At 40.6% G+C, this 13,966-nt stretch overlaps 1 protein-coding gene across 1 annotated transcript in view; it reads left to right on the top strand.

Annotated features, from left to right (window-relative positions):
* Positions 1-13,371, top strand: part of LOC139443253 (uncharacterized) — a 76,546-nt gene extending 63,175 nt beyond the window's left edge. The window contains exons 38-58 of the mRNA XM_071224224.1: positions 754-928; positions 1,530-1,800; positions 2,339-2,525; positions 3,012-3,226; positions 3,598-3,830; positions 4,040-4,193; positions 4,320-4,498; positions 5,054-5,191; positions 5,293-5,458; positions 5,747-5,885; positions 5,980-6,101; positions 6,215-6,354; positions 6,564-6,711; positions 6,827-7,021; positions 7,178-7,381; positions 8,773-9,531; positions 10,085-10,297; positions 10,453-10,548; positions 11,164-11,477; positions 11,597-11,792; positions 12,398-13,371. Of these exons, the coding sequence (XP_071080325.1) occupies positions 754-928; positions 1,530-1,800; positions 2,339-2,525; positions 3,012-3,226; positions 3,598-3,830; positions 4,040-4,193; positions 4,320-4,498; positions 5,054-5,191; positions 5,293-5,458; positions 5,747-5,885; positions 5,980-6,101; positions 6,215-6,354; positions 6,564-6,711; positions 6,827-7,021; positions 7,178-7,381; positions 8,773-9,531; positions 10,085-10,297; positions 10,453-10,548; positions 11,164-11,477; positions 11,597-11,792; positions 12,398-12,672 (4,519 nt within the window). The 3' untranslated portion in view covers positions 12,673-13,371. The remainder of the gene's footprint in view (positions 1-753; positions 929-1,529; positions 1,801-2,338; positions 2,526-3,011; positions 3,227-3,597; positions 3,831-4,039; positions 4,194-4,319; positions 4,499-5,053; positions 5,192-5,292; positions 5,459-5,746; positions 5,886-5,979; positions 6,102-6,214; positions 6,355-6,563; positions 6,712-6,826; positions 7,022-7,177; positions 7,382-8,772; positions 9,532-10,084; positions 10,298-10,452; positions 10,549-11,163; positions 11,478-11,596; positions 11,793-12,397) is intronic.
* The last annotated feature ends 595 nt before the right edge of the window (positions 13,372-13,966 follow it).

Raw genomic sequence — 13,966 nt, 5'->3', positions numbered from 1 at the left:
TTTCTGTGCCCCCACCTTCCAACCGTGGGATTATTGCATAGTGTGAGATAGGATAAGTTTAAAAATTTGTAAATTTTCTGATAAATTGTATATTTATATACTTATCCTTTCTCACACGCTAAATGCCCACCCAACCATCCCAGCATCACAGTTACACCAGCCTGTACGCTCTAGACTGAGAATGAGGGTGCTGGATATGTCAGGTCATCAGGACGCTGGGGTTGTGTCGCACTGGATTTTTGTGGTGCGTGAACCATTATCACAGTGGTGATTGGTGATGTAAGGGATGTGTTTGGGTCAGTGGTGTTTTTTGAAGCTGGAAACTTTGTTCTAGGACGTTTCCACACCAAGATCGAAGAATAAGAAGAAATGCATAGTGTGAGATAAGATAAGTATGTAAATATACAATTTATTAGAAAATTTACAAATTTGTGTTCTTCATTAGGTTTAAATCACAGAAACATAAGTTTGACTATTATTCACACACCTTAACATTCTGTGCTTGTATATCTTGTGTTAGGCACAGTGGACTAAAATGTATTGATTTCATCATTCACAGTTTGTTTGCTCCATGAAAGTCATTGATGAAGTAGGTTTGCTCTGTATTACCATGTTCTATATTTCTGACCACAGCGTAATCAAACAGCCAATCAAACAGTTGCACATGCTATGTGTACTCCTACTCTGGATATTGATAGGGCTCAATGATAGTTCGATAACAAGCAGTGTATTTCTTGTTATTTTGTATTTCAGCTGGGAGGGAGTGTTTATGGACGATGAGAGTGGTATCAAACAATTCGATGTTTATGTTGGAAGTAGACCAGGTCACCAGGACATCTTGGGATTGAGACGAGTAGAGAACCATTGTGCAGAACTTGACATTTCCCAAACTATGAAAGATGGTCACAGTTTGTTTGTTACAGTAAAGGTGATTTTGTCAGTGTTATATAACTTTGGATATCCAACATGCTTTTAGTTAAGGTCCAGAAACAATTATGTTGAATCTTGCGGCAGAATGCACCTCGACACTTTTACAATATTATAGAAGTTGAAGAGGCTGAGTGGTTGTGATAAAATGATCGCACAAGTCCTCAATTCCATGATTTACCATAAGTCATTAAGCGTCAAAGACGACATACCGTATTTTCTTGAGTATAGTGAGCACCCATGTATAATGCGCACCCCCCTCTAGCGGATTCATTATTTTTGAAAAAAAAATTTCATGTATTTCGTGTAATTACATGACTAATTTGTGTACTTCAGTATGGATTTGTTGACATGGTATTTCCAGTGTGATGTGCTCACAGTAACGTCTTTCCATGGGGGGAAAAACATCAAAACTCATTAATTCGTGTATAATGCACACCCCCTTCTACACACCTGGGTCTTTTTGGAAAAAAATGTGTGCACTATACTCAAGAAAATACGGTAGTCAAAGTATGAAAGCATACATGTATTTCAAGCCAATGTAAGTCCTTCATTTATCAGTGAATGAACAGTTAATGTATCTGTTTCCCTCCGCTCTGCAGGCCTACAACAGAGTGAGTCTCACCACATTCATCACGTCACATCCACTGGAAGTGGATACAACAGCCCCTAGTGTCGGTCATGTGTTTGATGGGAGATCATTAGCTGAAGGGGTGAAGGATAGAGATCATATTACCAGAACAGAGGACATGGGAGCCCACTGGGACGGGTTTTCCGATTTCCATTCTGCAATTTCACACTTTTTGGTCAAGGTTGGGACTTGCCCTGGTTGTGAGGACACAGTTGCAGAATTTGATGCTGGTGCAAGAACAGGTGGGTTTCATTAGGTACCAGATGTGAGGTATACAAACTGGTCAGGTCTGCAAAACAATGAACCTACATGATGTTTTCCTGTTCATGACTTCAAATGGCATCGACAGAACTAATGGTCTGAAAGTATAAAGGCATATTTTTGTATATCACTTAAATCAATCTTAGACTTAATTCTCTATCCTCATTACACAACATGGGCACCATACAACATGTACACTGTTCACCTTTAGCACCCTTGTATAATCTTTCGAATTTTTGGAGGCCAGCTTCAAGTACATTGAGTTTCTTTACCGATATCCTGTGCATTTGCGTATTATAGGCACTCCAAGATCGTAGCTGAAGTCCATTTAGGCAATGTGTCTTGATTTCGTTCCTTTTCAAACAGCATTATAATGCTTTGTTCTGCATTTTGCCCTGTTTAGTCCCCATGTCCATCAATAGTCTGAAATAGATTTTAGCATTTACCACTTATTACTGAATGTTATACTGAATGCAACATTGAGACAGCAAACTGAACTAGCCTTGTGCTTATTTCCAGATGTTGTGTTCCATCACATTATATTCGCTGAGGGTGTCAGGTACTACGTGACAGTGACAGCGTGTAACAAGGCGGGACTGTGCAGCAGCGCCACATCTGACGGTGTCATCCTGGATCAAAGTCCACCTGTCCCTGGCAGCGTCATGGACGGCACACACGACCGAGACTCCCAGTACCAGGCATCCAGGTTTGCTCATATTTATGCTAAGTTATTTTCATATTAACTTTATATTATGTCGGTTGGTTTGTTGTTGAACGCCACAGCAATATTCCAGCTATATCATGACGTTCTGTAAATAATCGAGACTGGACCAGACAATTCAGTGATTAATATCATGAGCATCGATCCACTCAATTGGGATGGATGACATGCATCAACCAAGTCAGCGAGCCTGACCATCCGATGCCATAGGTCGCCTCTCAAGACAAGCATAGTCGCCTTTTATGGCAAGCATGGGTCGCATTAGACCTATTCTACCCAGGATCTCCACGGGTCTTATATTATGTATACAAAAATCACTATACATCGTGGTTATATTATGTATACAAAAATCACTATACATCGCAATATATACTCATTTGTATCACCCAGTTATCATTACTATACTATATGCGATTGTATGCACTTATGGATTAATATAATAAACTTCATATGTACATGTCTTGTCACTAGAACGTTCCTGGGCTGCAAGTGGCATGGGTTCCAGGACACAGAGTCAGGTCTGGACTTCTATGAATGGCAGGTGGGGACAACACCAGGAGGCAATGATATTCTCTCATCCCAACATGCTGCCCTTGAAGAGGTGGCATTCCATACACTGAATGAAAGCCAGCTGCTTCCAGTCGGAAAAAGGATGTATATAACAGTTAGAGCGTTCAACAAAGCAGGTATGAGAAATTGAAAGATTCAGGATAAAGTAATAGTCATTTCAAGATACAAACACCTCGTGCTCTGCTTTGAAATCAAGCTTTCTTTCATATCACCACAGTGATGAATATCCAGAATATCTGTCAGAAATGTTTTCGAAAACATTAGGTTGATCGTTTTAGATAATGAACATTCTTTAGGAATGACAGTTTGACATAATTCTACTTATGTTAAGCGTCAAGTGATGCGGAAAGCATTTATAAGTATATATTAATTTATACCATTTCACAGTTAGGTTCAAATCATTTTCGTTTCTCTAAGCTATGAATATTCAAATACTCGGGGCTTTGGTATTTTATGTGATAATGACTCCAGTTGGAAATGACTCTAGGAATGTTCACCACATCAACATCGAATGGTTTCATCATTGACGACAGCACACCTGAGGTGGTTAAGGCTCCATATATTGCCGGAGGGCAGGGATCGCTGGTAGCCATGACGCTGATAAGTCGGTCTACTGTGAGTGTCAGCTGGGAGCTGAAGGACGAGGAGTCTTTCATAGAGAGACAGTACATCTCCATCTCCACTCATCAGTTGGGGGAGTTTGATTCTTCCTTGATGGAGGTAAGAGCAAACAATCAGCTGTTGACAGGGACTTTCCAATACCAATTACTGAAACAGGACAAGTCCTAAAGAATTAGCTCACCTTCCCAATCTTCGATTTGATTTGCATTAATATCTGTTCAACAAACATGATAAACGTATGTAATTAAGTAATACAATCCGTCTACTGTATATAACAACCTTAACCAGGAGACACGTTTTCCCTTCAGATTCCAGGACTGTTGAGAGAATTTACCTTCACACAGCTGAACCTTCATGACGGAAGTCACTACAGGGTGAAGGTTGTAGCATGCAACATGGCTGGTCTCTGTACACAAACTCAGACTGGAGACGTTTTGGTTGACAGCTCTGAACCAACAACAGGTAGGTCAATATCAACCATAAATACAGAGTTTGATATAAAATATCTTATCTACTAGTATTGAACTGTAGTGTGTTTATAATGAAATTATGTGCACAAGAAGATCTAATTCAATCTCATCTTTGCAGGGGTACTTGCTGTGCAAACGGACCATGCTACCAAACTGTCAAGGAATCAGTCTGGCTGGATGACTTGGACAACAAACAGCCTGAGTCTTGCATGGCTGGGTTTTGCAGATCTACACTCTGGCATAGATCATTATATGACTACAGTTGGCTCTCGACCATTTGCCAACGACTTGGCACAGGTTACAACACTTTATAATTGACATTGTATTAACACAAGTCTAGAGGTTAATTGAACTGATTTCGATTCCTATGTCAAAAGCTATATTTTAGGCATTTAAGGTAACATCTGCATGCAATGTTAAGTTTCAGAGGAACAAAAGTAGTGTGGTTTATCACTGATTTTCAGGGCTCCATTCATATAATTTGCGCGGCTATTTTGCCCCTTGAGCCAAATGGAATCTGTTTTGGCACATGACTTACTCTGGCTAGTCTGTTGCATTGACAAGTTATAGACCCGTGAAGATCCTGTGTATAATTGGTCTTCAGCAACCCATCCTTGCCCTAAAAGGCGACTGGCTGGATCGGGTGGTCAGGCTCACTGACTTGGTTGATGCCTGTCATCGATCTTAAATGCGTGGATCGATGTTCATGAAGTCAATCACTGGATTGTCTGGTCCAGACTCGATTATTTACAGACCGGAGCCATATAGCTGGAATATTGCTGAGTGCGGCGTTAAACAACAAACCAACCAACAAGTAATACTGTTCTGAATGTATGCATCGTGTATGTCCAGGACCAGCTGGTGAAGGTATACCACAACATCAGTGGCGTCGACCTGGAAGATGAGGGAGTAGTGCAGACATTCAACATCAGCACCACTGACATGTCATCAACATCCTCTGTTTTCATCACCATGTGGGCAGTAAATGGTGTAAGTACTTTGTCAAAGTTGACTTTCCTTGTAAGTTGCTGTTGTGTACATTTTCTCGTTTTTCTTCCTTTCTTTGTTGTTCACTTCGTTTCGTGATGCAGGTTGGACTACAGAGCCGCCCCCTCCATTCCGAGCTGGTTTTGGGAGGGGGAGGGGAGCTGGAATTGGTGAGACGGTGCAGCTCCTACAGCTGTGAGGGACACTGCGTCTGTGCCATCCAGGACAAGACGTGTGGCACCAGTCAAGGATGCACAGTGTTTGCAAATGGTATGATTGAGTATTGTTTAACGCCGCTTTCATCAATACTCGCGCGATATCACGGTGGGGGGCACCAGAAATGGGCGTCACACATTGTACCCAAGTGGGACATCGAACCCCGGAGGGGCCAATACAATGTCATGATAAAGTAACTGAAGACCTTGTTAAAATATAGTCAAAATATTTACAATTCTGAACATGGTTTATAGAGATAAACGATTTTCATTTTATGCTAAACATCGTACTGCCTGCTGTCTCCATGTTATGCCCAAATGTATGTGACAGTTTTTGATGTAGGAAATTCTTCACTGACTGTCATTGACATCGTTGACCTGAAATCTGCGGTATTGGGCGATGACATGGACTTCTCCCCCTATGACTCATTCCTTGCAGCAACATGGACGGTAACCAACATGCAAACTGCCCACCCTGTGAGGTAATTGGTACCATTTCCACTTCCATTTCAATTATACTACTTCCATTTACTTATGTCTGAGATAGATACAGGCCTTTAACGATGTTATTTGCAGGTATGAGTTCAGTGCTGGGTATTCAAGTCTGCCATATCCGACTGGGATTTATGAGGAAAGTAAGGAACGAGTGTGGTTTGATGCAGGACGTCTTATGTCTACAGTCATAGCACTTCCGAAAGGTAAGGGGGTGGAGGGATAAGTGTGTTCTGTTCTGTTCTGTTCTGTATTTGCCTAAATGCTATGTTGACTCTATTTCTAAACGCACATGAGCCTGTATATATTTTTATTCCAGGGCATGAGCTGACATCAGGGGTCAGTTACAGTGTATTTGTGCGAGCTTGGTATGACGAGGAGACCTACAAAATCTACAAATCTGATGGTATCCTTATTGATATTACAAGACCAAGAACAGCGTCACAACAAGGAGTAGCGGTAGGAAACTTGCATAATATACTATCAGAATAGATGTTAATTCATTCCATCAGTTTTGAATCTTACAAAGCGTATCAAATACATAATGATCACATATTTCATAAGATATGATTGGACTTGTATTACAAATGTCCAAATATAATCACAATGAGCCTTTTTGATAAAGTCGTTTTCACTTCAAAGTCACAATTCAATGTTTTTCTTGATAGGTGAAGGAACTCCTGGAATCTGGAGACAGGAAAGACACTGACTATCAGAGCCGTGTAGATAGGATATACCTAAGCTGGAACAACGTGTTCATGGACACACAGACAGGACTCCTGAAATACGGGGCATATACAAGTACTTCACCCGGCGGTAGGTTCCCACAACATGTAACCTTTGGACAACAAAAACATTTGCAACTATGCGTGTGCATTAATCGGAATGCTTAGAACTAAATGGAAACTTTGCCTGTGCCGGTATGTTTCAGGTTACAGCACACATGAGTCGTCTGGCATGACTACAACTAACTGCACACTGCCTGGGTTGTCTCTAGAATCAGACACAATCTACTACTCCAACATATTAGCGTATAACAAAGCAGGACTGGTTGCTTGGGCGTTCTCAGATGGGGTACAGATCGATGTCACGCCACCAGTAGCGGGGATATTAGAAGATGGCGACGGTAGGCATAGGATTTCACCAAAGTTATGAACAAGAATTCAATACCATTAAATATTCAATCATTAGAGGGTGTATTATGTATACTGTCTGTGGGGTCACATATATTTAAGTAGTTCGGTGAGCGTGACATTGTTTCATCATTACTTTCACTCTCCAGGGCTCGGTGATATTGACTACCAACCCTCCCAGACACGTGTAACTGCCTCCTGGTTTGGGTTTGCTGACAAAGATTCCACAATCAGCAAATATGTCTGGTGTGTTGGTACAACCAATGATACATCTGGATGCGACATCTTGGATTGGCAGGATGTGGGGCTACATACCTCAGCCAAGACACGCCTGGATTCACCACTTGATAATGGTATTAACATCAATCATTCGTCTAGTTGTTTTAAAAAGAAAACACAGTGTTACTATTGGAACATAATTATACTTCGAGACAAACGACGTGGTGACATTAGACCACCATGCCCACAGAGATGGTCCTTGGACCATTTGCATTAAGTGGCAAATCAAGGGACTGAACCAAAAATATATACTTGTCAGGGTTATCTGACAAAAATGTTCCAGGCCCTTGTATCAATTACTGTCACATTAATGCATAGCCACGAAGTGAAATTACACCATAAAGGATAACTTAAAGCAATTACCATAATTTATTCATCCAACAGATAGATGTGACTAACTTAATACCTAATTATTGATTGTTTGTCAGACATAACGGTTCGCAGTTATAAAATAAATAAATACAGAGTTTTGTTTGTTCATATGGTATAGTGAATAGAAACTGTAAAAAAGTCCTATAAAGTCTTAAGAAGGCACTGGGGTAGCTTTATCTCATCAGTAAAATTGATTAAATGTGAAATTAATATGCACAAAAAGACCCTTCTATGGAAACAATAATTTATGGCACCAATTCAGTCTTGTATCTCTTAGATAACCTAACTTCAGTAGTTTCTTTGAAAACGTGTCACCATTGCAGACACTATGCAATAAGTTAAAAAGCATGGAGCAATGGTCTTAACTCTGTAACAAAATGTGCACCAATTTTCAACATCTTGTAAGTATTTCTTAGATCAGCTTGCAAAGTTTCACTCATGTTACTTCAGTAGTTTCTGAGAAAACTTGTCCCCATTTCAGGCAGTATGCTTAGAAGTAATTAAGTTGTAAAGCATGGAGGAAGGGCCATAACTTTCTTAAACATGGACGAACATACATGAACATGTTCTTCAAAGAAAGCACATAATATAAATCAAACAAGAGAATTGCTTCGGGACATGATTTTGGTCACTGATGTGTCAAATTTGGAAATGTCCTCCGTATGCCCACCATAAAACTTTTTGAAAGCTTGACTGAGGCCTTGAATGTTGTTATATTGATCAAACAACTTTTGAGCAAGAGTCGTTTGGCGGTCTTTGAAATATTTGTGGACAGAGCATGCTCGATTGTACCTCGAAAGTTGTGAAATGTAGACAGCAAGGGCTTGAGCTGCAGGAATATTAATATTTCTCAACATGGAGGGAAAATTGACTATTGGAAAGTTGAAGTCATCCCTCTTGTCATGCGGTCTTGTGGAGAGTTTCTTGTCACTGAATTGTTATGAATAGATCTAAATATGAAACAGACATGTCAGTCTCTCTGGTTTCTTTTGTTGCCAGATACATATTGACTATGGTAATGGTATTATCAATTCAGGACACTATCACTGTTGATTATAAGAGTCCTTAAAGGCTTTATGAATATTATTTACAGGAATACAAATATGGACCAAAGTGTATGCAGTAGACATTGTTGGCCACACATCTAAAGTGGTTGTATCAGATGGCGTCATCATTGATTCATCTCCACCTGTTGTTCAGAACATTGCGTATCTGGGAAACAATTTGTTGTCCAATCCTTCCTTTGAGGAAAGCATTAGCCGAGAATCAGCATCCAGTGACTGTCATCCTGAACCACCCTCATGGGAGACTGGGAGGCACTCTTGCATCAAGCTCATGACATCTGGTGCTCCCCATGCAAAACACGGGAAGACTCTAGTTTCTGTACGAGGCAGCATACAACAGAATGTCATGGACCTTGAAGTTGGTGGCAAATACAAAGTAACCATCCATGTTGGGTATCCTTTGGACATAACTGTCAATCACAAAGCAGTAGAAGGTTTCATCTCGTTTGGAAATGACACCTTTACTTTCAGCCTCGATCCTCACCTTTGTGTAGATACGTGTCATGATACTGGAGGGCGGATTATCTTGTGGAGCCAGTATAGCTTCACCCTCTTGGCACAGAACACCACAACATTGTTGAAGATCGGGACGTCCTCTAACAACATGGAAATGGCCCTGGATCACGTGTTGTTGCAGAGAGTGGATTATGTGGGGAATGCAGATAATATGGTGACAGAAAATAACACCCTGTTTCAATCTGTCTTCCGGAAGCAATGGTCATCAGTCCATGCATCATGGCACTATGATGATCGAGAATCTCCAATTGTAGAATATACAATGGCTGCAGGTACGTGTGATAAGATTATGTCTCATCAACCTATATCTTGTTCGCTTAATCTTTTGGGAGTGGAAAAGTGTGTGAGTGTGTGTGTGCTTGTGCGTGCTTGTGCGTGAGAGAGCGTTCATGTCTGTAGTGTCCTGCCCCACCGGCGACACCCGTCGCAAACACATGCAAAGGCAAGTTCTTTGATCACCTTTGATCACCTGTATTTGAAGATGACTCACGTCACATTTCTTAATGCGTGGAGGCAGCTACAGGGTGACAAATCTAATTTGTATGTCTTCCATTGTAACATTCGAGAGTTCAGCTGCAATAGCAATTGCTCTTTTCAATATGACTTTGACTTTTTACTGTGCTGTTACTTGTAATTTCATGTGCAGGACATGTTCGTCATTGTACCATTAGCATCAGTCAAGTATACAGTCAGATTCACAAGTAACACGTCTATTTTTGATGTGACGTATTGGTACCCAGATACCTTTGGTGTCATAATTTAGACATAATGAGAGAAACATTGATCAAATCACTGTGATGCCAATACAATTATTGTCTTGTAAAGGTACCGTCCCCGGAGGAACTCAGGTGCTGAGGTATAAGAGTGTTGGCAGACATGCACATGGAACTGTGTCTGGTCTGAGGCTGACTCACAAACAGAAACTATACCTGACCATCACAGCCAGGAATGCTGCTGGCCTCACCACTGTATCCCACCCTGAACCCATCACTGTCGACATGACTCCACCAATGTTCTTTCACGTCAATGATGGAGATGGTAAAGTGAAATACTTGTGGTTTCTGTCAAATCACATATTTAGATTTAATATATCAGATTTACAAAACGAGTCAACAGTCGTATATTTGCATTTAAATAGTTATATCCATTGATTATGTACATGTCACATTAAGAATGTTTCATTATTCCTGCAGGAATGGACATTGACTACCAGGCTATGGGCGATGTATACTTAAACTGGGCAGTCGAGGACCCAGAGTCGAGTATTCTGCACTGTAGCTGGGCAATAGGTATGCAATATATTCAAAACAGAACATGTGCAATATTCGAACTATAAGATGGTGGTCTGTAAACAATGGAGTCTCGACAGGACAATTCAGTGATTGACACCAAATCATTGATCTACACAATTGGGATACGATGACATGCGTCAACCAAGTCATCGAGCCTGCCTACCATATAGTCACCTCTTACAAGTATTGGTTGATGGAGACAAATTCTAAAACAGATGAGATGGAAACCTAACACAGATCTTCACGGGGTCGCTTTCTTACCAGTGAAAGTATAAGAACATGTTCAGTTATTCACTGAGCGTGATATGATACTGATAACCTCACACAACACCACTATGCTTCACAGTACAACTTTGTGTTCATGTTTTACAAGTCAAACATGCTTGTGGCTTATCTAGATAAAGAATAACCACGTTTGCGGACTTTCTTGAAAACAGACTTTTACCTTATTGGTTATTTCATTCATTACTTTACAAATTATTGTTTGATTATGTTGATGTTGGAAAGCTTGGAATGCTACAATGAGTTTTTCCTGCCAATAATTTTGATTGTGGATTGAAAAATAAATATATTTTTTAACTTGTTTTTAAGACAAGTAACTTTTCTCTCTAGGCACGACTCCAGGCAAAGGTGACATCAAGATGTTTGAATTGGCTCCCCCAAGTCAAACAACAGCTAACTTTGACATCTCAAGCGTCAATATTAGCCTTCCTCTGAAGATATTCTCAACAGTTCGCTGTATCAACACGGTGGGTTTGATGTCGTCACTCGTCTCTGATGGCGTAACTCTGACACGTGGTCAGCTGAAGCCTGCAGCGGCAGTCCTCCTGGAGGACAATGTCAGGTACTACCGTCAACGTGGTCAATGCCTTAAAAACAACAGGGTGCGGATGCACTGGGCAAAGAATCTTCTCCAGACAACTTTGGTAAGTCTATTTGTGGTATATCTATTTGTGTATTACCTGTATCTGACCTGTATATAAATAGATTAAATGACAAACCATTGTTGTCAGTAGTGACATGTCCTTGTTGATTTCATACTTAGATTGAGGTTACAGACGAGTCTAGCACACATCTGAACAGAGTAGATTCCAGTTTTGAGTTTGCCACATTGTGTGGGCTGCACTTCAAGAACCTGGCCCCCTACCAAGTTGCAGTTTCTCAAGACAGCATCATTGGGATACAAGGGGAAACAACTCTTCTTAACCTTACCACCCAAGGCAATCCACCGATGATAACAGGTAACATTGTTTTATCCTAAACTTGGCAGCTTATTTGACATCCAATGACAATCTTATTGTGTGGAAAGATATACATTATAGTAATGATAACGAATATCCAACCTGGCATATCAGCTATATATGTATGTGTATTTCTGGCCCATAGGATAGCATACTGACCGTGATGTATTCATATTTTGAGACTCATCATTCCCCCATTCGTCACCACTCGTGCCCCTATCGATGAATGTTAAGTGCGAAAATACGACAAACCAATCAGGAATAATTTTTGATTTTAGATATGTCTTGCATTTAAAAATATACCCAAGATACAGTTAAATGTATTCCACTATAATGTAAGTCCCAATGTGTTTCCGGTAACATCAGGAATATACATTATATATAGGGGAAATATAGGTGAATCATTACACAACCGAGTTGACAATTCTTTTAGCGATGCACGTTTTCGCTTAGATGGAACCCAGTCGCATTCCCCACATTGGTAGAGAGATAATTTGTGGTGTTCCCCACGATGGTATAGCTGTACTATTGTTAAATGCAACGTAAACCCATCGCATTTACTCATTCATTCATCCTAAAGTATGACACCTAGTCAATATTTGTAGGATCTGCTGAGATAGCTGTGTCTCTGAAAGGAAACCAAATCTTTCTGAACTGGGACAGGCTGTTCGTCTCTCCTTGGGAGGATCTCCAATATGAGCTTCACATTGGAACAGTGGTTGGAGGAGCAGATATTTTGGGGGAGGTTCTCACAAGAAACTCTGAAATTGCGCTGACCTTGATCTCGTCCCACTCGCAACCAGAATCTCTATTTGCAGCCGTGGCCGCAATTGACCCATGTGGTTATAGTGCTCACTATCAGCAGGAAATAGTACTTTGAACCTGTCATGGATCTTTTTGATCACATACAAATGTATATATGTCAGGTTTTCACTGACGCGATTAAACGTATTGAATGACGTCTCTCTCTCTCTCTCTCTCTCTCTCTCTCTCTCTCTCTCAGCATATTCTTCTATTTTTCTAAATGTTAATTTTTTTAAGCATAAATAAAAACATGTTATGCATCGTTGCCTAAGACAGTCATATATATGCATTCATTGTATATTAAACGGTGAACATGATGCAGTGTTGACTTCATTGTTTATTGTATTCCTTTTAACGTTGGTGTAAATACAAATACCACATTTGTAACAGTAACTGTATTGCCGCCTCTCTATATTGTTCTCTATGATATGTATCATCGCTTATGTGATAGCATTAATTTAGCCTTCAGTTAATATATTTGTGAGAGAAGCAGACGCCATTCTTTAAGAAAGCTATTTGCCATATTAGAATGAGTTCATTAGGATGAACAATCAGCTTTTAAAGAGTCTCCTAATACTGGAGAACAACGAAAATATACTGCTAAAGAGACACTGTACGTACATGCGAATGGGCTTACTGAGATACTTATCTTTCCATGCACAATTGTATTCTATGTTTGTGACACGATTACATATCCTTCAACCTGTACGAGATATTAGCAACTTTCTTTGTGCCGTCGTCCTTCCTGGGAACTTCCGCGCAGGCCTACCAAGATAACATGACGCAGATAGACCAGCAGCCCAGAGCACTTTGGTCAAACGAACAAGGTACCAATATCCGAACACAGGAACATTTACTGTGTAACCCAACATATTCATATATGGATGTCTGCCGGGGAGCCCCTGCTGCGTGTGGCCCCTGGCCCCCCAAAAGAAGGGGCCATTTAAGGGCTGGATCAAACATTGGAGGTACCACATGAAAGTAAGTGTAAATGAACTGGTACATCTCGCAGAGTACAGAATGGGCCACGCCAGACAAATCTTCCTCTGCAAAAGGCCTGCCAGACACCCCCAAAGAGGGTCCCAAAATTTGGGCTGGGTTAAACATTGGAGGTACCACATGAAATCAACATAAAATGAACTATTTCACTCTACTAAGAATAAAAACCCCATTGCCAGACAAATCGTCTGCTGCATAAGGCCCGCCAGACACCCCCAAATGTTGACCCTTAATGCACTCAGTGAACACTCTGGTAAAATTTGACTAGAGTATACATTCAAAGTACCAGATGAAAGTAAGTTTAGATGAACAGGTACATGTTACTGAGTATAACACGGCCCATACCTGACAAATTGTCCTCTGCATAAGGT

Source organism: Haliotis cracherodii, unplaced genomic scaffold (assembly GCF_022045235.1).
Source record: "Haliotis cracherodii isolate W230 unplaced genomic scaffold, xgHalCrac1.p SCAF_5, whole genome shotgun sequence".
Taxonomy (NCBI): domain Eukaryota; kingdom Metazoa; phylum Mollusca; class Gastropoda; order Lepetellida; family Haliotidae; genus Haliotis; species Haliotis cracherodii.
The sequence above is the reverse complement of the archived record's forward strand: the minus strand, read 5'-3'. Positions and strand labels throughout refer to the sequence as shown.